Source organism: Artemia sp. Qi Xiang Cuo, chromosome 4, assembly GCF_049724085.1.
Source record: "Artemia sp. Qi Xiang Cuo chromosome 4, ASM4972408v1, whole genome shotgun sequence".
Taxonomy (NCBI): domain Eukaryota; kingdom Metazoa; phylum Arthropoda; class Branchiopoda; order Anostraca; family Artemiidae; genus Artemia; species Artemia sp. Qi Xiang Cuo.
Genome location: NC_142797.1, coordinates 15,980,046 through 16,006,743, shown reverse-complemented (window position 1 = coordinate 16,006,743; position 26,698 = coordinate 15,980,046). Strand labels below are relative to the sequence as shown.

At 36.1% G+C, this 26,698-nt stretch overlaps 1 protein-coding gene across 2 annotated transcripts; it reads right to left on the bottom strand.

Annotated features, from left to right (window-relative positions):
• Positions 1-1,285: 1,285 nt before the first annotated feature.
• LOC148952817 (tubulin alpha-1 chain) lies at positions 1,286-25,517 on the bottom strand. 2 transcript variants are annotated; one of them, XM_089088107.1, is made up of 9 exons: positions 25,461-25,517; positions 17,951-18,108; positions 17,637-17,681; positions 14,370-14,491; positions 12,340-12,584; positions 9,368-9,607; positions 5,381-5,524; positions 3,229-3,426; positions 1,286-1,612 (listed from the first exon to the last, which is right to left on the bottom strand). In XM_089088107.1, exons 1-9 carry the CDS (start codon positions 25,461-25,463, stop codon positions 1,370-1,372), a joined length of 1,398 nt encoding a protein of 465 aa, XP_088944233.1. In that variant the 5' UTR covers positions 25,464-25,517; the 3' UTR covers positions 1,286-1,369. The 2 variants fall into 2 exon arrangements, with proteins under 2 accessions (XP_088944233.1, XP_088944234.1); XM_089088108.1 differs by lacking the exon at positions 17,637-17,681.
• Between the last annotated feature and the right edge of the window lie 1,181 nt (positions 25,518-26,698).

Below are 26,698 nucleotides of genomic sequence, written 5' to 3'. Positions count from 1 at the left end.
CTGAACACTAATAAAGATATTCTATTTTCTAAGAGATGAAAATCAATTGCTTGTAACAAGTTATGGTGAACTTAGGCCCAGCGACTGTCTTCGTGCATTCGCGCGTTCAGGGCGCCCTTATCCTTTTGACTGTCCAAAATGAGCCGATTTACATTTTGAGTATTATTTTAAATAATCGAACAGTTCGTAGTAACGAAAGGAGTGATGCGGCTCCGTGGTAACGAAAAGAGATACCTAGTTAAGGGCGATGAAGTTTCCTTCAGGTAGGGGGAGGGCATCAGGATTTTAGGAATACCTAGGTTGGGCATGGCCCAAAATCGGTCGAGTCACAGTTCTAGAAGTAACAAAGCTTCGTAACTGCTTTCTATTTCTGAAATAAAAGCCATCTGAGTTCTACTATATCGAAGCGTCTATATTCATTCCAGCTATTCGTAACGATAAGGACTAAATTGAGACAGCTGTTAGCTCTAATAAAAACTAGATCATTTCCTCTAAGATACAAGAATTTCAAATTATTGAAACCTCACATAGCAGGCACTGTTCGGGAAAAAAGGGAATCAATTGACTGAGCAAAGTCAGCCAATTAGAACAAACAGAAAATGGAAGCATGTTCTGGATGGGATTGGACATTTTTTAATTAGAAGATTAAAAGGGCAAATGAATCTAAGATTTTACAAGGTAACATAGCATTGATTCTTCTTTCTTAGAGACAAAGCCGAGTGGTATTAAATATCCTTTACCATTATTTTTCGTTGGTATATTAAAGGACACCCCAGACAGTCAATCATTTTGATCAAAAGCTTCCGTCAATCAATTGAATAAAGAATGATTGACCATCTGGGAACCTGTTTGACACTTGAGTCAAGCATTGACAGTGATTGATAAGTTGGAATGACTCAATTGGTTCCTAGACGGTCAATCATGCTTTATTCAATTGATTGACGGAAGCTTTTGATCAAAATGATTGACTGTCTGGGGTGTCCTTAATAGCCTATCAGTGGTTCTGAAACTGCGGTATGCGTAACCCCTGGGGGTAGGCAAAATTTTTTAAGGGGGTACACGGCCGGCCAACAAAAAAACACTCTAGGACTGGCAATTTTATTTACTTTTCAGCTATAGTTTAATTAGTACCGGTAACTGAGAAGAGGTATCTAAAACGCATCGAGGGTAAAAAGGGTTACAGTGTCTAAATAAGTTTGAGAACCACTGGCCTGTATTATCAAGCAAAGAAAAATTCCTCAAAACCAGTAGACCCTTTGCATAAAATAAATAGAACTACATAATATAATTTTCTTGTTATGTATTTAAGTGACTCTACTGCTATAGAATCAAGTGGTTTAAAAGAACATGATGATATAAGCACAGCGCTTTAATACTCTTCGCCGGCTTCACCCTCTCCTTCAAGAGAGTCCATGCCAACCTCCTCGTAATCTTTCTCAAGGGCGGCCAAGTCCTCACGAGCTTCAGAGAATTCACCTTCTTCCATACCTTCTCCGACGTACCAGTGGACGAAAGCACGCTTGGCGTACATAAGGTCAAACTTGTGGTCAAGACGGGCCCAGGCCTCGGCAATGGCTGTAGTGTTGGAAAGCATGCACACAGCACGTTGTACCTATAACAAAAGGTTTTTTTTTACATCAAAATTGATATCTTGACGATATATTAGTCCTTATATATAGTTGAGGTTAGAATCAAATATCTAAAATATACTCTAACACAACTTTTTTAACCATTCAATAGTCAGCCTTATCCATCTAACAAATTACATCTTTGAATTTCACTTAGGATTTTTCTTTAGATTGAAAACAAGTCAAGTTTATTGAAAATCGTTGGAAAAAGGAAAATCCTCCTATTGTTAGACAAGGAAATTTCCTGTTGTTTCAGTAATACTATCATTATGGTTCGTTAAGTGGATGGATCAAAAATTAATGAGTATGTTGATAGTAGTGTCACAAAACTGCATATTTCAGAGGTACCACAAACTTTAATAACCGTAATTTGCAGATTTTCTCATAAAACATTTCAAATCAACAGATTTCAAAAAGTAGAATTAATTAAGTAGCCTGAACCTTTTTAGATAAAATTGACAAAACGCTTTCGGTGCCCTATTTTGGACTTTTCATAAATCCACGTAAATTTTAAAGACGTTAAAACGTCCATTTCTACTGCTATACCTACTTCATACACTTTATATTATATATTCATATTTTAAGTTATTTTACTTTACTTATTTCTAGAGATTGAAGCATCAGAGCCCTTAGCTGGGCACGCCGAAATAAAAAATAACATCTGCAGATATTTTATTTCCCTGTAAAAGGACTAAAATATTTCATTCATACAGAAACTTTTCATGGAATATGCTTATTCAAATTACAATAGAACAAATGTAAAAAGCACAGTAAATTGATGGTAGAGGCCTACTGTGGTAACATTTTCGAACGTGTAGGTAACCCAGTATCGCCGTCATCACTCACAATAGCTTGAACTTTAAATATCAGCCACTATTTAACAAAAGTAAACTCGGAACAAAGACCACCTAAAACTCAAATAAATGACTAATCATAACTTATTATGCTTATATCATGGCAACAGACAACGCAGTTATAGACAACTTATATTACTGTAGGTACAGATTAGAAATACAATGTTTGCCCCTGTTAAATTTTAATGGCTAAATTTTGTATTATCTGCCATTTTAGGCTAAAAGTAATACAAAAAAAAAAAAAATTAGGGACCGTTAATGGTGATTGAGTTGCAGAGCATCCCCTTACACAGACTTTCTTCAATTTTCGTGAATGCCTTCAGCAGGCATGAGCGCGTTCCTGAGTTGATAGAAGATATTTTTAGATTAGCCAAAGCAGACATTATCTCAAATCACACAAAAATAGCTAAGAAAAAATTCGGCTTTTGAAAACGTTTTCAATGTCAATTATTGGAAAATTACGTCCAAAGCTTCATTTACAAAACAAGGCTTTCGAATCCGATTTGCCGCTGGATGTTCATTTAAACGTTTAAAAATTTGTTTAGTGGCAATCCAAGTTCCGTTGGTGTAAAAGATAGATAGGTGCAGTTGAAAATCGCTAACCCCATGAGACTCAAAAGCCCAAATTTAATTATAATCCAGACAACTTTGCCTCTTCCGCCCATCCTATTTAGAAATGACAGAAAACCCAACGGTAAGACATTAGTCAGGTAGATGTTGAAACAGTGTCAGATTCTAAAACATACCTTAGCTAGATCACCACCTGGGACGACAGTGGGTGGCTGGTAGTTAATTCCGACCTTGAAGCCAGTTGGACACCAGTCAACGAATTGAATAGACCTCTTTGTTTTAATGGTGGCAATGGCTGCATTGACGTCTTTTGGTACGACATCTCCTCTGTAAAGCATGCAGCAGGCCATGTACTTTCCGTGACGTGGGTCACACTAGAAAACAAAACGATCCAGCTTATTTAATAATACATGCAAGCTTATTACGTTATAGGAGACACTTCCCCACAACTCACTTTTCCCTTTCTTTTCTGGGGGGAGGGGTCCACAAATAAGTGTTACATGTATTGATACAACAAAATGGGCGATTCTTGGGTTTAGGGTGACAGGAAGTAAATTAATAAAAACAGCAAAATAGGATTTTTTCATAGTAGTTCTAGTAAGGCTCCCAAATTAAGACATCAGCTCCATTATTATAATTCTCAAGCACTCTTTTTTCTTCTCCAGAATGAAAAACTAAGAAATTAATTTTTTGTCGCAATCAGTTCATACAATTATCATCCACCTCAGCGAAAAGCCATGAATCTTGCATAATTTTTTTTTTACTGAATTACAAAAAAATCATCACGAAGCTTTTAAAGTAAATAATACTTCTTGACAAAATGATCCAAGTTCTTAGACACATGACACCCAGTGGCTGTCGTGATATTTTGTTTTGTGATATTTAATATCACATATATCACGTTATTTAATATCACATATTTAATATATTTAATCATATTTAATAATTTAAGAACATATTTTATCGTTATCACAATATCACATATTTAATATCACGTGATATTTAATGGATAAATTAAAATTTTGTCTGATCTGAGCTTAAGTTTTTATATTCCTTGTGAGATTCTTGATATTTTTCTGCTCTCCTTCAAATTTACTATATTAACGGAAGACGATTTGTCTATCATTGTGTAGCTGAGTTACAGTTCTGCCCAATCCATCTACCAAACTACATTTTTGAACTTCGGTTTGCATGTTTTTAAAATTGAAAATATGTTTAATATTGAGACAATTTCCCAATTCTTAAAGCAAATTTAGATGCTTCTCCAAGACAAAATCGAAGTAATATCATAATTCTGACTCGGTAAATTGACAGAATGGAGACTGATATATTGCCATATATATATATATTACTATATTACCATATAGTGAGGCGACATTGACGCAGGATATAACTAGCGTAAAAGATTTGGAAGCTTTTTATAAAAGCAAGGTTAATAAACGAAGGAAGAAAATCAGTATATTAAAATTTGTAAACGAAAGAAGAAAATCAGTATATTAAAATTTGTGGAAGCACAGAGGAGGATGGGGACGGTGCTGAATTTCCCCTCTAATGGTCATTGCCCTCCCCTACTTTTTGATTTAGAATACTCGCTTTCCTCTTTAAAAGGTCTTATATAACCCCCCCCCCCCCCAGCTCTCCCACCTTATACCATACTATGGTTTTATAATTTTTTTTTTTCTGCTAACTTAGTTATGATACTAAATTGTCTAGCCTGTCTCGGTAAATAGACAGAATGGAGACTAATGAATCCTTTAAGTATCTTGTCCTTTTGGTGTAAATTGCAGCTGAAGGCTTGTCGCAAAATCACTGTTTCAGTAGAGCCTAACTAGAAAGGAAATTGAAGGAAGCTAGAAAATGTAAAAAATTCTTTTTATCCGAATATTTGTCAGAGCTCGACCGAATTACGACGTGATAACAATAATATACCTTAGAGTTGGACAAAATTTTTTTTTAAATATCTCTTTCTTAACATCACTTGGAACTTGAAAATTATTATAGGTAGTTACTAACTACTTAATTTTTATTGAACTTATAATTAATTGAACCAACAATCCAAATTTTTGATACCTCAACAATAAATGGCAAACGAAAAAAGAATATAAAAAAAACTACAACATTTTAAGAAGTACAGAGTTTGGCTCATGAAATTGAATAGAACAACGGACTATGACAAATAGCTTCAGAATCAAAATCTGACCCAGTCAAATAAAGGTCCATCCGGCATTTTTGGTCATTCATCCCCCCACCAAACAAGCAGTGCAGTTAAAACCTACCTAGAATCTGTACTTAGACCTTGAAACTAGAAGAAACTCATGGTACCCTTACCTTAACCATCTGGTTAGCGGGTTCGAAGCAGGCATTGGTGATCTCGGCAACAGTGAGCTGCTCATGGTAAGCCTTCTCTGCTGAGATGACTGGTGCATAGGTAACCAATGGGAAGTGGATACGGGGGTATGGCACCAAGTTGGTCTGTAAGACGAAACAAAAAATTATACTCATCATGGAAATAATGAAGATAGATAACAAAGAGAATTAAACAAATAGTCAGCAAATCTAAAATGTGCCTCAATAAAATAATGCATTTGGAAGCATTAATCAAGAGCAATGACATTATATACTAACAAGGCCGTCCCAAGAGGGGGGGGGGGTAGGAGGGTTTGAAACCCACCCGAAATGTTTGTCTGACTCGTAAAAATTTAACATAAATGGATATAATTAAATTTTGTATGCGTTTTTTGAGCATTTTTTTGCATAGCCCCCCCCCCCATTTTTTTTTTTAGTAAAACCCCTCCGAAAAAAATCCTGGGTACTGCCTTGTATACTAAGCTGGATTATTTGAGCGCAGCCAAATATTTGAGTGCAAAAAAATGCGCTCAAATATTTGATTATTTGAGCGCAAAACTTAAAAATTAATACACATGTCACTTATTGTAGACAGAAACATAAAAAGGCACAAACGAATTGCTGAAGCGATTAGTGCGACACTTGGGCTGGGCTAGCTTTGTTGCTTTTGATCTTGTAGTTACTTTTTTTGTCAGCATTGGGGGTAATATATTTCTGTGTTTATCACTTGTCAGAAGAAACTGGCCAAATTTACAGATAAACGGCGATCGTGGAGTGACGGCAAATTTAGTTGAGACAGTGCTGATTCGTAATCGGTGTACTGATCAGACAGTATGGCCTTCACCGCTCTTTTCTGGACTGATTCGAGTACTTCGCTCATATAGGCAGTGTTCTGAGCCTGTGGACCCATACAGGGCACGCATACTCTAATATCGGGCGAATAATGGTAAATCGATTTTAAAGAGTACTTTTAGGGCTAGATTTAGGGCTGGTTATCACCTGAAAAGGATGGTCTGGTGTGTGCTTCTTTCAAATAAAATACTATAAATTTGATATATAGTAGGTACCATTCTAGCCTTTTTTTCAAAAATGCTGGCGTTAGTCATAATGCTTATGCTGACAATGTACTATTATTTAGCCATACTATTTCAGGTATCATACCTGGTAAAGAATCTAATTCCTTGAAGTTTTTGATACTCAATGAAGAAAAACTTGAAAATTAGAGGTTTCATTGGAGTTACTTACTTATTAATTGGAATTTAACACCTAAACGCACTTGCAAAATCACTGCACTGGTGTTTTGGATTTGCCAAGATTTAAATGTTAAGACTGATAACATTTTAAATCAAATGAATTGCCTAATAATTAAATTATCTGAACTAATTGAAAATTGATTTTAATAGTATAGCTTTTCATTTATTATTACAGCTTCTCTAATCAAAATTAAATCTAGACCAGATTTCGGTAACAAAAAATGTTTAAAATTCTACCTTCACCCTTTGCCACTAAAATGGTTACTTTCTATGAATTTAGAAAGATGTGTCACAAATAAATATGCCACCTTCAAGAGCATTCTTCATACTATTAAGCTAAACACAAAGCGTACTGAAACTAGTTGTTTATCAGCCTCCTATAAACTTAGCGCTTTTCTACGGTCCATGATGCCAAAAAGATCTTTTCCTCTCATTGAGAAAAGTGGAATATCACTTATGATAAAAATGCCTTTAAAAAAAAGCATTGGGCGGACCCTTTATTAATAAATTGAATGAAGTAAAAAAAAACTATGTTTTTTTAACTGATAGTAAGGAGCGACATTAAAACTTAAAACGAACAGAAATTATTCCGTATACGAAAGGGGCGGTCCCCTCCTCAATGGTTCGCTTTTAACACTAAATTTTTTTTATTGTTTTTAAAAAATAAGTTTGTGAGACAGATTCACGTAACTTTTGATGGGTAAGAAGAAACTTGACGATATATATGATGATACATATATATGAAATCAGCATAAAAATCTGATTCTTTTGGTGTATCTATTGGTATAAAAACTCCGTTGTATAGTTTCGGTTACTATTGAGCCGAGTCACTCCTTACTTAAAGTTCGTTACCACGAACTGTTTAAAACTCAAGTGTTAAAAAAAAAAAATACCCATATTTAAGTCTGAACTGCTTCTGCTTTACAAGATCGAGTACGGGGATTACCGGTAGCATATTTCAGTCAGTTCCCTTTAGGGTCCCAGAAGAGTGCTTATGTTTTCATCTTTTTTAGTCTCAAGACAAGCGACACCCTCAGATTGAGATTATGACAACCTCAGATTGCATGTAGTCATTAATGGATTAGAATTTTAGCACATATTTGGATAGGTATACCCTCCTTTGGATCACAGCTCAGGAATCAAGTTGGAATTTACGAAGTTTCTTTTATTTAGATGGGGTGAAGTACACTTACAATTGAGGAAGACGGTAACGTTTTTTGGTCAAATCCCTTCGAGATAATAGCTGCGTTCGTTTTCGCCGTTCGTTCTTCTTAGTTCTAAGATTATCTCGGTTTTACTCTTAAATTGCGTTTTATTTCGCCGTTCTAAGAACGTCCTTTTAACTGAAAAAACGGCTTATAAGAGCTTTCCTGAGCCAGATAAAATTTCAGTCACAGATAAAATTTCCATCAACCAGCACAACAAAAATGGAAAATATACTTGTGAATGTAGCAAAACAGGCAATAGAGTTACTAGAGGAAAGTGACTGACAATGAGCTCCTACTGGCAGCTGTGGCAGAAGATGTTTTTATATCAGGAAGCTCGCAGATATGTTTGGCACTTACTAATGGTGACTTAGAGATAGGAAAAGTAATTTTAAGCTGAAGACGTTTGAACAATTGAACATATTCCTAAGGATATTGAAGCCTGGGGTTAGCTGGAATCTCTTAGTATTAGTTGTAATCTAAGATATAGGAATTTCTCCCAAGATGCTTCCAAATGACCCCTAAGGAATTTTTTAAAAGTTAGGAAAGCAATTTATGCCAAAAATGCTTTCAGAACTTGCTGAAGATTTAAAAACTGTGCCGCATGAATAAAAAAAAAACCACTACCATATTTTAGATGAAAGATCCCATCAACAAACTCTACGAAATTAAATAAATCAATAAACTTGTTTTCTGTCATGTTTTTTTTTAAAACTTGGCGCTCAAAAGTAAAACCAAAGTTGTTAAACAGAGTATGAGGCCCAGTTTGTCATTCTAAGAACGAAGAACAGCATTTCAAAGAACGGCTTATAAGCGAAACATTTCAAAGAACGGCGAAAACGAACGGCTGTAAAATCGAGGATTGGATTTCCATAGAACGACGAAAACGAACGCTGCTAATATACGCTAGTTTGTTCTTTTTCAATTTTATAAAGAATTTATTTGCAACATCATACAATTTACGACTCATGAAATTGTGCCTTACATCCGATAGGCTCTTTAGTTAAGGGCTAGGAACACGTAGCCTATTTCGAGAACCGATTTCAGCATCGGTGGACAAACGATAGCGGTAAAAAAAAATTCGTTGAAAGAAAAATTTATTGCGCAAAAAATTCAGAACAAAAAATCATGGACACAAATAGTCAACTAGAGTTTATTAATAGTTGCTTGATTGATCTCAGCTTAGTTCTCAGTTCAGTAGATATCAGTAGTGGGGTCTTTCACCACGGATACCTCTGGGTGACTATTTATTTGTACTCCTATTTTTTGTGATGATCATGATGAAAATCAGCGCTGATTTTGTAAACCGGTGCCGGAAACTAGAAAATTATACAAGCTAAAATTGACGCCAGTTTATTCTCAAATCGGTACTGATTTGGAAATCAGTTCCCGAAATCAGCTAAATGTGCCCATTCCTTTACTGACTAAATTTGTTTTTCACAAAAAAAAAAAAAAAAAACCTAGAAGTGGCATTGCACCATAGGTTCTAATGTAGACAAAAAGAAACAAACCTGGAATTCAGTGAGATCAACGTTTAAGGCGCCATCAAAGCGAAGGCTGGCGGTGATGGAGGAAACGATTTGACCAATGAGTCTGTTCAAGTTGGTATAAGTTGGGCGCTCAATGTCCAAGTTACGACGACAAATATCATAGATGGCCTCGTTGTCGACCATAAAAGCGCAGTCAGAGTGCTCCAAGGTGGTATGAGTTGTCAAGATGGAATTGTACGGCTCAACAACAGCGGTAGAGACCTAAATGAGACATTTGTTTAATTTCTAAGAAAGGTTAGTCAATAGAATTTGAGCTGGTTTAAGTCTTACTATAATTCATAATTTATCTCTTGTCAAAAACAAAGCTTGAAATTTCTTCTTTTTTTTTATGGTAACACGGGGCCCGATTGGGCCCAATCGCCATTTATCCGACCCTGCCAACAGAATCATAAAGCTAATAATATAAACTAAGATTAAAAACATTATTTGTGTATTCTATTCACCTACTATTTCAATTTATTGGTGTTGTTAGCACTACTATATCTAAAATTTAACGCTTAAAATAAAAAAAAATATAATCTAAGAGACCCAGATTTAATCTTTTGTCTTCCATATCGTTAATCGATTAATATAAAATTTGGTTTTTAGGATATTAATTCATTTCAAGTAATAAGTCAAATTTTATCATAAAAAAAATATTTTTTTACTGCACACTGCCCTAATATCTGTTTTGTCTGATATAATTAGCATTACAACTTAGGTCGAAGCTCTGACATAAATCAAAACCCAAAGACCTTTAAATAAAAACGTTATTAGAAAACAGATAAAAAATAGAAGACATTCAGCCCATAGTAAATTAGATTACAATTCTCGAAAACATTCATTCGCCAGGGAAAAAAAGTAATTTTTTTTTATAAAAGGACTGTTCAAGAAGATTTTCTTTGTTAATAATAAAGATTACAAAATAAGTCGCACAATCCTGAGGTTAACTGAAACTACTAAATGAAAAGAAAGAATAATTGCGAATAATATTTTAAAAATTAAACTGAGCAATATCTCAAAGGAGAAATAATAGTAAAATAAAAGAAAAAAAATTATAATGTCCGACTGTTTCGTTTTGACATAATTTAGAAAAACAACTTGAGGCGTACTGCCCAACTGAACTGAAATAAGCAATAAAAGGGGAAAAAACGCTGTTAACTGATATTGATAACAATGCGGGTCAATAAAAACAATACACATTTCAGGTGTTCAAAGAACGGCTTCAAATATGATTGACTTCCGTCCGAGCATACCACAAGGACAAAATAGACTACTTGTTGATAAAATCAACATTGTTCAACTTTCAAACATAAATTTCTTGACTGACCAATCAGAGTCAAGGTTTAAGACATACTTTTTAAAACTAGAAAAGATGGAAACTTAGAACAGCGGTTTTTCTCAACTAATTTCTTGCAATTTTAATTTTTTGCTTTTTAAATACAAGTGTGACGCTAAAATCAAGAAAACTGCCTTGTTATTCATGATATTGGGCTTACCTTACCGATAGATGTGACTATGATGTGGCACGGGAATTACCCATAGATGTTTATTTAATCTTAATAAACTCCTGAAGCGACGCAGATACCTGTGTATCATACCGCCAACACTCAAGTGCTTCATTTAAACAGAACCGGTAATTATTCATGATATTGGGCTTACCGTACCGATAGATGTGGCACGGGAATTACCCATAGATGTTTATTTAATCTTAATAAACTCCTGAAGCGACGCAGATACCTGTGTATTATACCGCCAACACTCAAGTGCTTCATTTAAACAGAACCGGTAATTATGACCATGTAAGAAATTCATTTAGTTTGCGCTCTGTATTGATAAGAGAATTGTGTCTGATGATGGATGTTAAAATGAAAGTTTGGGATTTGCCAAAGACTGAAAGTGGCAATTAGATTTTTCCAGGATAGGGAAGTGTTACCCGAAACAAAACAGTACGTCAATGGACACAACATGACGTTATAGCCTTTGGATGTCCAGTAAAGGCGATTCTTAATGACTACGTTCAGGGCAGTCTGCATTCTATAAGTTTCTTCCGTAGTTTTCATAATTTTGTTAATAAAGTATTATATTTTCGTCATATTTGTGATATTTCATTAGGATTGAGCGTCAGAGAAACAGGTACTACTTAAATGAAGCACTTGAGTGTTGGCAGTACAATACATGAATATCACAACGCAAGAGTTTATGCTTTAACTTTTAGTTTCATTTATTCCTTATGCGGGGCTCCCACGGCGTGCATAAAGTTAATAAAGTTTGCTATGAAAGTACGAACCATAAAGTTTGTCCCACTCACAGAGGGATTTTATTTTTTTGACTTGACAGCAATTTTTCATAGAAAGTAACTGAAATAGTCAGACATAGAGCCGAGAAAACCATCTTTTTCAGCATTTTTTCCTTTTAATAATAAATGAAACTATTTTTCTGTCTCATTATCAAGCAAAATTTTTAACAAGTATACACAATTATGTTTGTAGACACTAATTTGTATGTTTCTTTTTCAATTTTTCCACATGTCTTCTGCTATTGGTTGAACTTTGCGGACTTGGTTGAAAAGGTTAAATAAAATTTAACATCTTTCCGGCTGCAATAAAGTCAAAGTTATGCGAGAAAAACTGTTTATTAACTTTGTGGACAGCTTTATTGACGCCATGGGAGCCCCGCATTATCGTAAAGCAGACAAAAAGTTTTTTTGTTAGACATAAATTTCCAGACCCGTAGGATTTTCATCTTCGGTTTGCGAGATATCACAAATATTCTTTACATTTTATCGTAAAAGAACTTAGCCTGTAGTGCCGTTGAACTTAAATAAGCAATAAAAAGAAAAAAATTATCATGAAGATTTAATACAGATCCCTTTTTAACTATGAATCTAAAGAAAGGAATCTTCTTAGTCCCACATAATGAAAAAATTAGGAAAGGAAGGGGAAATAAATGACCTGTGGGGCTGGGTAGACGGCAAATTCGAGCTTAGACTTCTTGCCATAGTCGACACTCAAGCGTTCCATAAGAAGGGAAGTGAACCCAGATCCGGTACCACCACCGAAGGAGTGGAAGATCAAGAAACCTTGGAGACCGCTGCACTGATCGGCTAATTTACGAATACGGTCAAGAACGATGTCGACGATTTCCTTTCCAATGGTGTAGTGACCACGGGCATAGTTGTTAGCAGCATCTTCCTTTCCTGAAAAAAGAGAAGTCAGTAGACTAAAGCACCATTTCCTGGGATAACCCAAACAGTAACAATTTGGACACTTAAGATCAGTGACCAAGCTCATTACTTGACATCACGCAGGCAATACATTTTTTTTTCATAGCTTTGAAACAGCGAGAAATTAAGGGGGAGAGAATTCATAAGGACTATGGTTCTACGTGCTCCCTACCCTGAAAAACAGGTGCGTGAACACAATTCTGTTACCACCCCGCCCAGAAAAAACCCTACCTCAATAAAAAAAAAAACCTTCACCCTCTCACATGGAAATTGGCTTTTATTCCTAAGCAAACTAGAAAAACAGACAGCCGTGACTAATTCAGTAGTGGTGGCAGACAGGCAATCAATCCGTCCCCCCTCTCCTACCACTTGTGTTACAAATATGCAGACATGTTGCGTCCACGTATAGCGACATGTTGCGTCCAAAATGAATATAGGACTTATCTAGAAAATAAGCCTTCGCCCCCCCCCCCTCTAGGAAAGCACTAACCAGCTTATAACCCCTTGAGAAATTTTTCCAGCCATCCATAATATATTTCAATATTGCCACTGTCATGCACGTAGGTCGTATCTTTTTTTTTATGGTTCCTTCTCATTTGCTAAGCTGTTCTCAAAGCTGAGGATCAGCTGGGTAGTGTAAAAGTAAACTTTAAAATCAAAGTAAGGTAGCAGTAAAAAGTAAGCATTTTAACTTCAAGATCCGAAATGGTTTTAATAGCCTATGTTTAAATTATCAATATGTACATGTCTCAGTATAGAGGTGAGGGGAGCAGAGGCGTCCCGAGGGGGTTGAAGCTGGGAGGGCCGCGTCCCCCTAACTTTGTTGGAATTTGGTAAAAATTTTCGCCGAAGGCGAAAATTTCGGTAGAAATTTTGCAAAATCAGCCGAAATTTAGCAAAATTCTTGATTTCAGCAGAAAATTTGGCATAAATCAGGTAGCAATTCGGTAAAATTTTGCAATATCGGCCGAAATCTAGCAAAATTCTTGATTTCTGCATAAAATTCGGCATAAATCAGGTAGCAAATTCGGTAAAATTTACGAAGATCGCCCCCCAATAAAATGAGCATCAGGACGCCCCTGGAGGTGGGGGGTCAAAATTGACTTACAGGATATTCAGGAGAAATTTGAAACATTTAAGCTTTTGAAGTCGCATTTGTATGCCAGCATTTACACTCATAAAACACAGTAAATGAATATAATGTTACCAGCAGTAGCAGGGACTTTAAAAGTTGTTTTATAGTTATTAAAGCGTAGATGTCCTTCCCCCAAGGTTATCACGATTGTGAGTCTGGAAGGGATAGTAGTGTGGATATTGGACAATTAAAACTTGCGAAGATAAATAATTTTCTATACTCCGTGGTACTTGTCCATTATAACTAAACTAGCGCTATAGACTGTACAAGGAAACCAGACACGAAAGCAGACAAACGGGTATTTGCTAGATAAATTGATGGCAAAACGTGGTTTCTCATTGAGTTTACAATATTTAAATGATTGTTTTTTGGGGGTTTAGAGGGGGGAGTTGCCTGGGTTAGGCTAAGTTACGTATTTAATAGATGCTATGCTTACCCCCCCCCCCAGCCAAAAAAAAATTTGCAAATATATAGGCCAAATTTGTTTCTATACTATTATGTATTCATCCTATTTTATTTTATTTCATTAGCATTGACCAAACTTGACTTCTTTCCTGTATAGCGCTGGTTTAGTTATAATGCACAAGTACAAAAAAAACATACAGGAATATCAAGAAACGTACCAGTGATCAACTGCTCTGGGTGGAAAAGTTGACGGTAAGTGCCAGATCTCACTTCATCGACAACAGTGGGCTCCAAATCGACGAAAACAGCACGTGGGACATGTTTGCCACTGCCAGTTTCGCTAAATAAGAACAAAGGTCAGTGAACATCTGTGTATGGGATACGAGTCATCAGCTTGCCAAACAAGGGTGTATCCCATTTGAGCGCTTTCCCATTTGAGCGCCATGGCGCGCCACTGGGACAGTCCCCGTTGCGCGCCGTATTTTAAATATTTCAGTTGTGTCCCATTTGAGCGCCAGATAATATTTTGCGTATGTTAGGTGATATAGCTAGGTGATCAGGTAAATTTTTCGCAAATCATATTATTGACTTACGAATAAAGTAAACACACCACTCGATGCCTTTTTTAGGCTCTTTCCAAATATAATAATCATTTTTGTCGGAAATGAATTTTACCCCCCCCCCTCGGTATACCAAGCCAGGGTATATATGTGCACCGGATGGGGGTGGGGTTAATTTTTAAACTTACCTCCCATTACCCTCACAAATAAAAATCACACCCCCCCCGAATGTGCAAATATATACCCTGAATTGGTATATATAGGGGTGGGGGTAAAATTCATATCAGAAAAAATGATTATTCTATTTGGAAAGAGCATAAAAAAGGTATCGAGTGGTATGTTTACTTTATTCTTATGTCAATAATATCAACTGCGAAAAATTTACCGACGGGTCTTCATGTCTGTTTTCCTCATACAGTATATAGCGGTGGATACCGCATAATGCATAAGTACCTGTATATGTCAATAATATCAACTGCGAAAAATTTACCGACGGGTCTTCATGTCTGTTTTCCTCATACAGTATATAGCGGTGGATACCGCATAATGCATAAGTACCTGTATATACCTTTAGTAGTAAATATATATGGTATACATAAATACTATATATATTTACTTAGTTTATAATACTATAAATGGAAGTTATTTTCACAACCATTGACCCAATAAAATCCTCAGTTTTGTTCGTTGTCTTCGTGGCAATAAATATTTCTACAGGTCAATGTGGCAGCAAACCACGCTTCATCCACCGCAAAATCACAATTTTGGGTTTGGCGCTCAAATGGTACTCCGTGGCGCTCAAATGGGAACAAAATTCCATGGCGCTCAAATGGAACAAAATTCCGTGGCGCTCAAATGGGAAAGCGCTCAAATGGGAACACCCCCCAAACAACACCATATATGCATGTCTAAACGTTAGCTTAGAACCGGTAATTCACTGCTTTTTTTCGTGAAAAGATTACGAAATTAAACGATATAACCCTAAAGGAAAATGTCATTTTCATGCTCCAATTATTTAGTATAATTGGAGTCAGCAAAATCAATTTGGAGCAAGAATTACTTAAATGAAAACCTCCTTCCTTAATGAATGAATTGCAGGGGGGGGGGCATGCGGTCTTCTCTTTTTTGCCAATTTCATTGAAAAATAAAAAAATTAATCCCCCCCCCCCCAGACTGAAATACTTTTTTGTATTCTCATTTTTTTTAATGGGAAAGTCTTTGCCCTACAAGTCCAGTGGACACTCCGTAGTCAACCCAAAAATCCCGGTCGCCCTCAATTACAATTCCGGTGGGCTTTCCCAGTAGGTAAAGATCTTATAATATGAACAATTTTAAGTCACCCACAAGTCCTATGGACATGATCGGTCATAAATATTTGCATCATTTTTGGATCCCCAATTGTCTTCAAATGGCTGAATTACCCTCACTCTATGCCCATCTGCCTTAGTTCTGCCCTAGGATGGATGATATGACAAAGTTATGCCACCTTTGCCTCTTACTAAGACTATCTGTCTTGGCTTTACTCTAATTAGTCCTACGTTTTCGTGAATTGGCACCTCCACTCTCTTCTCCGAAGACATAGAACAAGAATAACAGTTGAACGGTTGAGGAAAGTGCACAGGCAATTCATTTGGTATCATTCTTGTCCATGACTACTTCTAAAGAACCATTATACAAATCTAAGAACATTCAAAAACTACTGAAATACAATTCTGAAAGCTACTATTACGTTCTAAAATACTTATATCATCCATAATTATCCATTCGTTTCACTTTACCCTTCCCTCCAAGGCCGTACCCGGGGAGGGAGGGGGGAGTCGTTCGGGGGTTTGAACCCCCCCTGAAATGTTTGACTCATAAAAAAACAACAGAAATGGACATAAACAAATTTTGTATTCGTTTTTTTTTAGGGTTTATTTGTGTACCTCCACACCCAAAAACAAAATTGTGTAACAACACGGAAAAAAATCATGGGTATGGCCCTGCCTCCCCTTAATGGACCAGTATACCCCAAACTGAATATACTCATTGCAATTTCAAAAAGCTAGCCTTTTTTTCCCATCGCTTGTCTTTGAGACCTTTAGGAGTGATGTAAGTATTTTCGAATCATTTAAGTATTTTTCAGAATGCTAAGTGTTTCCGTTAAAAATAGTCATGCAAAAGAATTATATCGTTATTTTTGCAGACCAAAATAACATACACTCGGGCGCGTACCCAGGGTACACTTCAGAGGGGGGAGGGGGTAAAAATGATTTTTGGGAGGAAAATTGTAAAAAACACTGTTCAATTGACAATTTGATTAAGAAGTCCCCACAAAAAAATTGAAAATTGCAGGGAGTGGCCCTAAACCTTCGCTCCCCCAACGTAAGTACTTGCATGCAATAACTATATGGTAAAAGCAAACTACGATGTAGCTTTGCTACATTCCTAGAACATCTATGAATTCGTTTACAGTGAAATTTCAACTGGTATTCAAATCCATTGAGAATTTGACTTTCTTTAAATGAAAAAATCTTCGAAATAATCCTCGCGAGAATAAAAATTTTCTTTTTCACTCCAAAGTCTTGGCAATCATTACTTTTATCCAAAAGCGTAGGCGATTTGTTCAACGGATTACTCATAAACCGGAATTCTTATGATACAAACAGGAAATCAAACTCTTTCTCGAAGCTATTTGTCCCGTTGCCAGGCAGACAAGCTTGAAAGATCAATACCAACATTCTCAACGGAAAATTTCAAAATGGCTTCCATTATCCTTTAGTGGTTCTTGCGTTATTTATTTTGCTATATCTGATTTGTCAAAGATCTGATGAAAAAAGGAAGGTATAAATAAAAATAGAATTCACTATCCTTGGGAAATTGTGTGCCATGTGCCTTTTTTAGGAACAAATACGCCATTGCAAAAAGAAAGAAGCTTCGAGTTACCTGAAAAAAGTGCTGAAGGAGTCATCGCCTCCACCAGAATTGGACCTTCAAAAAGACGACAAATTAAACTAATTTATAGAATAGAATATAAACTAAATTACGGAATAGAGTAGTCTCTCCTTACGAAAAACTAGGGGTATTTTGGGAATAACTGTACCAGCCACCTCCCTCCTCACAAAAAATGAAAAACAATTTCCCTTACAACCTCCCACTATTCAGGATTGTGGCTGGTATTCTGAACACTGGACATGGTTACTGGAATAACCTTCACTTTTTGGACAAGAAATGCCCTCAGAAAAAAACCTGCATATTACCTGAAGAAGGTGTTAAAGGAGTCATCGCCTCCACCAATTGATTTGTCTGATGGCATTTGTCCATCAGGTTGGATTCCATGCTCAAGACAGTAGAGCTCCCAGCAGGCGTTGCCAATTTGGACACCGGCTTGGCCAACATGAACAGAGATGCATTCGCGCTACAAAAAAGGCCTTTCTCAATTTTCGCATAAACAAAACAAAACGGCCATTGCTTTACACTTTCCCTAAATCTCTCCAAGAGAAAATTTGAATTCTCTCGACACTTCCCAAAAATACAATTTTTATAGTATGTGACTTAACACAAAATACAGGATTGTTAAGGACCTAACTGTCTTTTTGTTAGTTTCAAGAAACCCCCCAAATGGGAGATTTTGGAAGCACCCCCAACGGCTTTTCTGAATCCATTTGAGTTTGAATCATTGGCACCCATAGACTGAATTTTAGACGGGGGCTTACCTGGTTTAACGAGACCGTTAATTGCTGTATAATTGAAATTTCAATGATAGAAGATCATGGACAACGCGAAAGCGCTTTCTAAGTGAAATGTAATGTGGGTACAATATATTGTTGTTGTTTTTTAGAACAGGGCACTTTTTGTAAAAATAAATGCCATAAGACCTTCAAAAGAGCTCATGGAGGGCAGCCATCCATGGGCGCCCATATGGGGGGGGGGGGGGGCTCCCGTCCCCCTGGCTGAATGATGCTGCCTTATTTTTATATTTTTGTTCTGAGATTTCTATTATATAGCATTAAAAGTGCCAATTAGACGAGGTTTGCCCCCACCTGAAATTCAGCTTATGGGCGCCCATGCAGCCATCCCCCCCCCCTCTCCCACGTCTATCACTTCCCCAAACGCATCCAATCAAAATTTTGAGATAGCTATTTTGTTCAGTGCAGTTTTAAGGTCCGGAAATTATGACTTTGAGAATGACCCCCCCCCCAAACCTCGTATCAAGGATTGTAAGTTATGCCCTGTGGGAATGTAAGGTTTTTTATAGGAAGGGAGCTCATTTTAAGGGTAACCAGAGGCTCTACTGTCCTTTTTAACTGTCAAAAGTGATTGGAGATTATCCAGCCCCCTCCTCATACATCAATCATTTCCCCAAACACATTCAATCATAATTTTTGAGATAGCCATTTTGTTCAGTGTAGTTGAAAGTTCCAGAAATTGTCTTTGAGGATAACTCCCCCCCCCCCCATACAGCCCTCAGGTCAAGGGCCGTAAGTTACGCCCTGGGGGAATATAAGTTTTTTTTTATAGAAATGGTGGTTGTATAGACTTCAAAGAGAGCTCATTAGATTGGTAATCAGAAGTTATAGTGCTCTTTTTAAGAGTTAGTGATCAGAAGGCAAATAACCCCTCCCCCTTCACACACACGCCTTATTTTCCAGAAACGCATCTGATAGAAATTTTAAGATGGCCATTTGTTGTAGAGACTTCGGAAAGTGCTCAGTCGGTTGGTAACTGAAAGGACTATTACCTTCTTTAATAGTCAAAAGTGGTTGGAGAGCAACCACCCCCCCCCTACGCCCATCATTTCCCCAAACACTTCCAGTCAAAATCTCGAGATAGTTATTTTGTTTGACGTAGCTTAAAAGTCCAGAAATTATGTCTGAGGATGAGAACCCCCTCAAGGTCCTCAGGGCAAAGGTTGTAAGGTATATCCCGAGGGCATTTAAGGCTTTTATGGAAACGGGGTATACACTTAGGAGGGGAGGGGGCTCATTAGATTGGAAATCGGAAGTTGAAGAGCCATTTTTAACAGTCAAATTTATCGGAGGGCAGCTATACCCCACCCCCCACGTTATATTTTCCCCCAATGCATCCGATAGAAAATCTAGGATAGCCATTTGTTCAAAAATACTCCAAAAGTTCTCATAACACGGCCATTGGGATTGGCACAACCCCCCCCCCCCCCAAAGTATAGGGATAAGGGTTTTAGGTTATGCCCCTGGGGGATGTAAGGTTTTAATAAAGAGGTGGTCTTGTGAACTTTAGAAGAGGCTCATTTAATTGGAAATGCATACTTCTGGTTTCATTTTAAGAGTCAAGCGTGATGGAGCGAAAATAGCCCCCCCCCCCTCCCTGATATCCTCTTTTCCCCAAACACCCTCGATCGAAATTGTGAGACAGCCATTTTGTAGCCAATAGCCCAAAGAGAATATAACAATATTTTCAGTAATCAAATATAAAGCAATATTTAGGCGGGCGAAGCAATATCCCGAGAACAATTTATATTATTAAGTTAGATCTTTAAGGGTAAGTTGTGGGGGACTTTGAATTAGCCAGAAAGCACTATGTGTATACTTTTAGTACTACAACTACATTTACTGTAACTGAATGACGCTTAGGGTATTAAGGTGAAATTTATAGGAAGTGTTTAGGGGGCGTTTCAATAAAACGAGTAAATTATATAAATGTATGTTTTCAAAACGGCGTATAATCCGTACCAGAGGTAGCGCGACTCTATAATAGCTAGAAATAAGATTGAAACATTTAAACAAGCTAGTTCGATTCAAAATTAAAAGTTCTAGGGTCATTTCTAAGAGTATAAAGAGATTGGAGGGAAATCAGATCGTCTCTTAATCCTATTTATTTCCCAATCACATCTGGTCAAAATTTTGAGACAACTATTTTGTTCAGCCTTGTAGAAAGGTCCAGCAACTATATCCTTAGGAATATTGGGCATTTCAAACCCCCACAATTATACCAAACTAGGGATTCGTATAGAAAAAAAACGAAAAGATATATATTATTTTTTTTCATGAAAATGACTTGCAATAAAAAACGAAAAGAAATTTATCTAAAAAAACTTTTTCCACAAAACAAGCTTTTCAAAGAAAAGTAGAGCTCCATTAAGCCAAAAATGGACAGAAATGACGTCAAGTAATGAAGTCCAAGCGTAAAACTACCACAAATGACTATCAATAAATAAATGAAACTCAAAATTAACAGAAATTAGAATAAGTAGCCAAATCAAACTCGAAACGAGCGAAAATTAACATTAGCAGGGCTGATAACCCCCAAGCCTTCTTAAGACCAGAACATAATTTGCGTTTTACTGAAAATAAAATATGTATAAATGTTTTCAGTTTTTTTTACTTAAATAAGTAAAAAATCACTTTTTCACGCATTTTTTATTTTAAGGAATAAATATCAGTATAGGTAAATTAAACTGACAATCCACAGTCATTTTTTTTTCAATAAAACCTAAGTTATGTTCTGGTTTTGAAAAGGCATAGGGCTCGTCAGCCCTAGTAATGTTAAGTTTTGCTCGTTTCGAGTTTGACTGGGCAGTTTATAATAATTTCTGTTCATTTTGAGTTTCATTTATTTGTTGATAATGATTTGTGGTAGGCTAGTTTTACGCTTGGAAGATTATTTGACTTTATTTCTGCCCCTCTTTGGCTTAAAAGAGCTCTTACTTTTCTTTGAAAACTTATTCTGTGGAAAGTTTTTTAAATTAATACAAATATGACCCCGTCATTCCGCCCGGGGGGGGGGCAGCTGCCCCCCGTTATGGGCACCCATGGTTTGAATGCTTATTGTAGTAGCCTGAACTAAAATGCACCTAAAATAATCTGAAAGCCTTAATCAATTGCTAAGGCATTACATATTAAGCTGGATTGTTTGAGCTTTTAGTATCATGTACACCTTGATTGATACATTAAGACTTGGGTTCGTTTCAATGGAATTTGGGTCCTTTTTCAGTGTTTCAGAGTTTACTTGAAACCAAACAAAAGAATGATAACATTTTAAATCAAATGAATTAGCTAATAATTAAATTATATGAAGGCTATTAGGGCTGTTCTTCTGCACCAAGATCTTGCATCTTTCTGCAAAGGTCTTTAACTCATCTTTTCTTCTTAAATCTTACAGCTTACTGATGTTAGCCAAAAGTTGAAGAACGCCATTTTTCTGCCGTATAGAACAAAGATGAGACGTTTGCAAAAGAACGCTATAAGATGTAAGGTCTTAGTGTTAAGATTTCACTTTTAGGCATTCTTTGTCAAAAGATGTAAGATCTTATAGTTGATAGCACATAGATGAGTAAAAGAACGGCCCTAGTGTCTCCTATAGTATGACATCTATTAAAGGGGATTTAGCAGAATATTTGAAAAATAACTATAAGGTCCGTCGAAAATAAGAAAGGACTCAAAACGACTTTGTCTTATATTTTCATTTCGGTAATGAAAAGCTCAAAAAGTTGAACAACCCCATAGTTAACTCCTTAAATTTCAAGTGTGATGTAATCTTGGCTTTGCCCAGGGGCAGATCCGGGATTTTTTTCGGGGGGGGGCAAAATAGGTTGATCTGATAAAAACATTTTAAGGGGAGTGCAAAAAAGGTTGATCCAATAAACTTAAGTTAGGAGAAAGTTTAATTGAAGTTTAAAAAAAATGTAAGATCTTAGCACAAAGATGAGTGAAAGAATGGCCCTATTGTTGCAAATTAATTTTAATAGTAGCCTATAGCTTCTTCTATTATCATAGCTTCTAAATAGCAACAAAGACCACAGTTGCGTTCCACTGTCTTGTATAAAAAATAAAAACTTCCCTGTGGTTCCACTTATTGTTTATCATAGCTTTTCTAATCAAAAGTTAATTTAGAACACCATTTGGTCCAAAAAAGCATTTTCAAATTCTACCTTCACCCTCCTCCTAACAAAACGGTTACTTTCTGTGAATTCAGAAATATGCTATAAATAAATCTGTCCCCAAGAATAGGAGAGAGAAATTATCTTCAACAATAAAGGTCTAGAAAAAAATGTCAAACTTGCAAATAGCTTGGGGCTGTAAAGGAACAATGTGGAGCAGAATTTAGATGTAAAAGTAAAAAAAATGCTTGATTTTGATTCCTTATTCAATATTGTCTAGAAATTTAATCCACAATTGCATCCTAGACCTGCCACCTAATAGGGCCAGATTTAGCCCTAGGGGTAAAGGTATAGTATAAGACAGGAATCAGATTGGAGAAAATGAAATATACAATTTAATTCTCTATTAAAAACTTTCTAAATATAGCAATCACTGCTGTTTCAACTACATTTCAGCCCTCCTCTGATGTAACCAGATCATCAGTTACTTTGTTGATAAAAAAAAAAACTTTCCAAAAAAGAAGTTTTTCAGACAAGTGAAGGCCAGATTAAACTGAAGATTAGCAGAACATGTAATTTGGGCTATATATTTGCACATTTAGGGGTGTGTAGTATTTGGGCAGTTTGAAGTTAGAAAACAATTCTTACTTAAAAATATGCAGAATAGGGTAAAAGACCTATTTTTAGGGAAGACCACTTCTTTGGCATTCTGGAAAAATAACAATGGGTTTTTGGACCACCCATTTTTACTACAGCATGATGCAATGTGAGGGCAGTAACAAGAACCCTGCCTTCTTGGTCAAATTTTCACCAATAATTTGTCAGGGTAAATTAAAAATGTGGTTTCTATTTTTAGAAGCAATTGAAAAGGAAAATTATATTTAATATTTGTGAATTATAGAATAAATATCAAGCAATAAAAGCTACATTTCTAGAATCAGAAGAAAATCAGTTTTCTGTTAGTATGTGAATAAAAATGAAACACTAAAAGGATAAAAAATGAAACACTAAAAGGATATAAGTGTTTGATATTGAACAACTTTGATCAAAACCATATTTATGCAAAGATCATATTTTTACCCACTTGTTAATATCTACAATTTTTTTCAATTCCTATTTAATAACAAGGTGCAAGAGTTTTAGTTTTGTATAATTTTGCTCAATTGGACACTAGTTTTTTACTCTAATTGTACCCAACACATTTTGCATGCAGACTGGCTATAGCTTACTTTACCCCGCCCCCTAATGTGCAAATATATAGCCCAAATTTGTTTCTGAAGTACTATATTTTCATGATAATTGTGGTTAGGTTTGGGTGTCAAAAAATAGGTTCTATTTAATGAAGATTTTGAGTTATATAATACACAAGTACTAGTAAATGGAATCCAAAATGACTAGAAATTAAATAAGCAATCACAGCAAACAAACAGGTATATTATAAATGAATAAATAAATCTTAAAATGAGTAAAACTTAGATGTGTATGCAAATCCAAACTAAAACAAACAAAAATTGAAACTTTCATATTAAATGGACTCTTTTATACAGTGCTAGTTTGGTTACTGCTAATGAAATAAAATAGGATTAATATATAATATTTTAGAACCAAATTTGGGCTATATATTTGCACATTAGGAGGGGAGGGGGGTAAAGGGGATGGGGGCAAATTTTATTTGTGATGTAAATGGGAGGTAAGTTTAAACTATACCCCCTCCCCCCTAATGTAGAAATACAGGTAAATTTCTACCAAATCATATTATTGAGTTAGGAATAAAGTGAATAAACCATTCGATGCCTTTTTTTATGCTGATTATGAATTATAATAGCCTAATCATTTCTATCGAAAATGAATTTCAGCTCCTCCCCCCTATATAGGCTATGCCAATTCAGGTTAGGTTAGGTTGTAGAAATATATACCCTGAATTGGCATATATAAGGGGGGGCTGAAACTCATTTCCGATAGAAATGATTACTATATTCGTAATCAGCATAAAAAAAGGCATTGTGTGGTATATTCACTTTATGCATAGCCTAAGTCAATAATATGATTTGGTAGAAATTTACCAAAATATATACCTACCCTGAATTGGCATATATAGGCCTAGGGAGGGGGCTAAAATTCATTTCAGATAGAAATGATTGTTATATTCATAATCAGCATAAAAAAATGCATTGAATGGTGTATTCACTTTATTCTTAACTCAATAATATGATTTGGTAAATATTGACCACCCAAATTTGTTTCTAAATTAGATTGTATTTTCATCATAGGCCTATGTTGTTTGATTTCATTAGTATTAACAAAACTTCACTTCTTGAGTGTTTTATTTAACAGACAAGTAGGCCTACCAGCCTTTCTTCCCATAATGCAAAACAACCTAAGTAACAGCCTATTATGCTAGTGGGTTTTCCACCTCCCAAATATTCACTTCGTTGAGGGTTTGATTAATGTTCACCTACAATGCAGTTCCACCTCTCTTCTGAACTAGCCTAGGCTTAACAGGGCTATACCTATCATAGCCTAGTCTAATAATAATGTTATTAGCCTACTTCAGTAGGCAACTAGGGTAAAATTCTACTTTAGCTACTTCTGGCCATCTTGGAAAGAGGTTAGGAAAATGAAACTCAGGGATGGGTATACAGGCTTAAGTAGGCTAGCCTAGTATGTCCCAAAAAGGTGTTTGAAGTAGGCACACCTACCTCTACAAATTTTGCCGAAGGACAGTTTAGGTCAGAAGATGGGGTAAACTGCACTGTTTCTACTTAGGCTAGGCTTAATACTGAACTAAAATAGCATGTCTTTATATAGGCCTACATGAAATTATTCTAACACTGAACAGTTGTTTACAACAAAATTACGTTCTATATTAGAAGATTAAAACGAGATTTCAAGATTGAAAAATCAAATCTTACCATTTTGCTGTATTTTATGGAATGTAACGATTTCCAACACAGAAACTACTTGTTAAGGCATTAAGCGAATGTTACCTCACTAAGTTGAAAATTTTGTCTTTGTATTTATATTAAATACATGCTACTTTTTTATTGGCCCAGACAAGCTGCAGAAAGAGACGAGCCAATCAAATGCTTTACTTTCGATGCTAGTGTCCAGCGGTCGATAAAGGTGTGTCTGCAGTTTTTACGTATTGCTCGATACTCTTCATTCCTTCATTTCTTCTATAAATATTTTCATCCTACTCTTTCGCCTTATTATTAATCTCTTGAGGAAAACTTACATTCTGTCACAGAAAGTATGATTTGGGAACCTTTTCTTTTGAAACCAAAAATTGATTGTCTTGTTTCTTTGTAACGGGTAAGGGGCTTATGGGCCCAGGGCCGTTCCCATGGTTAGTTTCACACGGGGACAAATTAATTACTACGTCCACTTCCGACTCAAATATAAGCAAAAAAGTCGAATCAGAGTGAAAAATCTGAACCAAATGGCCAACTCCCAGCCATGGCACCCGGGGGAGCTTACCCTGGTCACCTCCTCCCCCTTTGAACGATTCTGCATAAGCCTTTGATAATGCTACGTAATAGCTTGCGTATCATAAAAACTGTTTTATACCTAGAGATAAAACAAAAATGCCATAATCTACAAAATTTCTTACTCAGACAGAAAAAAGCAAGACGAGGGGCTTTTTGTGACACCTATCTTGGAAAATAGATGTATTTAAATCAGGGGCGGATCCAGGATTTGTTTACGGGGGGGGGCGCAAAATAGGTTGATCCGAAAAATTTTAAGGGGGGCGCAAAATAGGTTGATCCGATAAACTTGCGCTAGGAGCAAGTTTAATTAAAGCAAACTTAAGTTAATTAAGTAAATTACACTACTTTAGACTACGCTAGGGGGCGCACCCCCTCTGGATCTGCCACTGATTTAAAGAAGGAAACTTTCAAGAGTGAAATTGCAGTGCAATTTTGGCGCCAATTCACAAAAATTTAGGGGCGTGGACAAGGGCTTTTTTAATGAAGATGAAAAAACCGCTTTCCTTGTTTTTCAAGCCGATGGATTTTCCTTGCTGTTTCAGCCAAGGGACTGTAAGTTCCTTGTAGTTTTAATGAATATAGAAAATTGTTCGAAAAAAAATTGCACAAAAGCTGCTCAGATCCTAGTATATACAATTTTCTAACTCTTATAAATAGGGAAA

Bases quoted from the DNA above. Each gene is read 5' to 3' on its own strand.
- LOC148952817 (XM_089088107.1), bottom strand. The intron at 12,585-14,369 runs GTACGTTTCTTG...CTCTTTTTTCAG, and splicing joins CCCAGAGCAGTTGATCACTG to GAAAGGAAGATGCTGCTAAC. The intron at 9,608-12,339 runs GTCATTTATTTC...TGTCTCATTTAG, and splicing joins CCGTCTACCCAGCCCCACAG to GTCTCTACCGCTGTTGTTGA.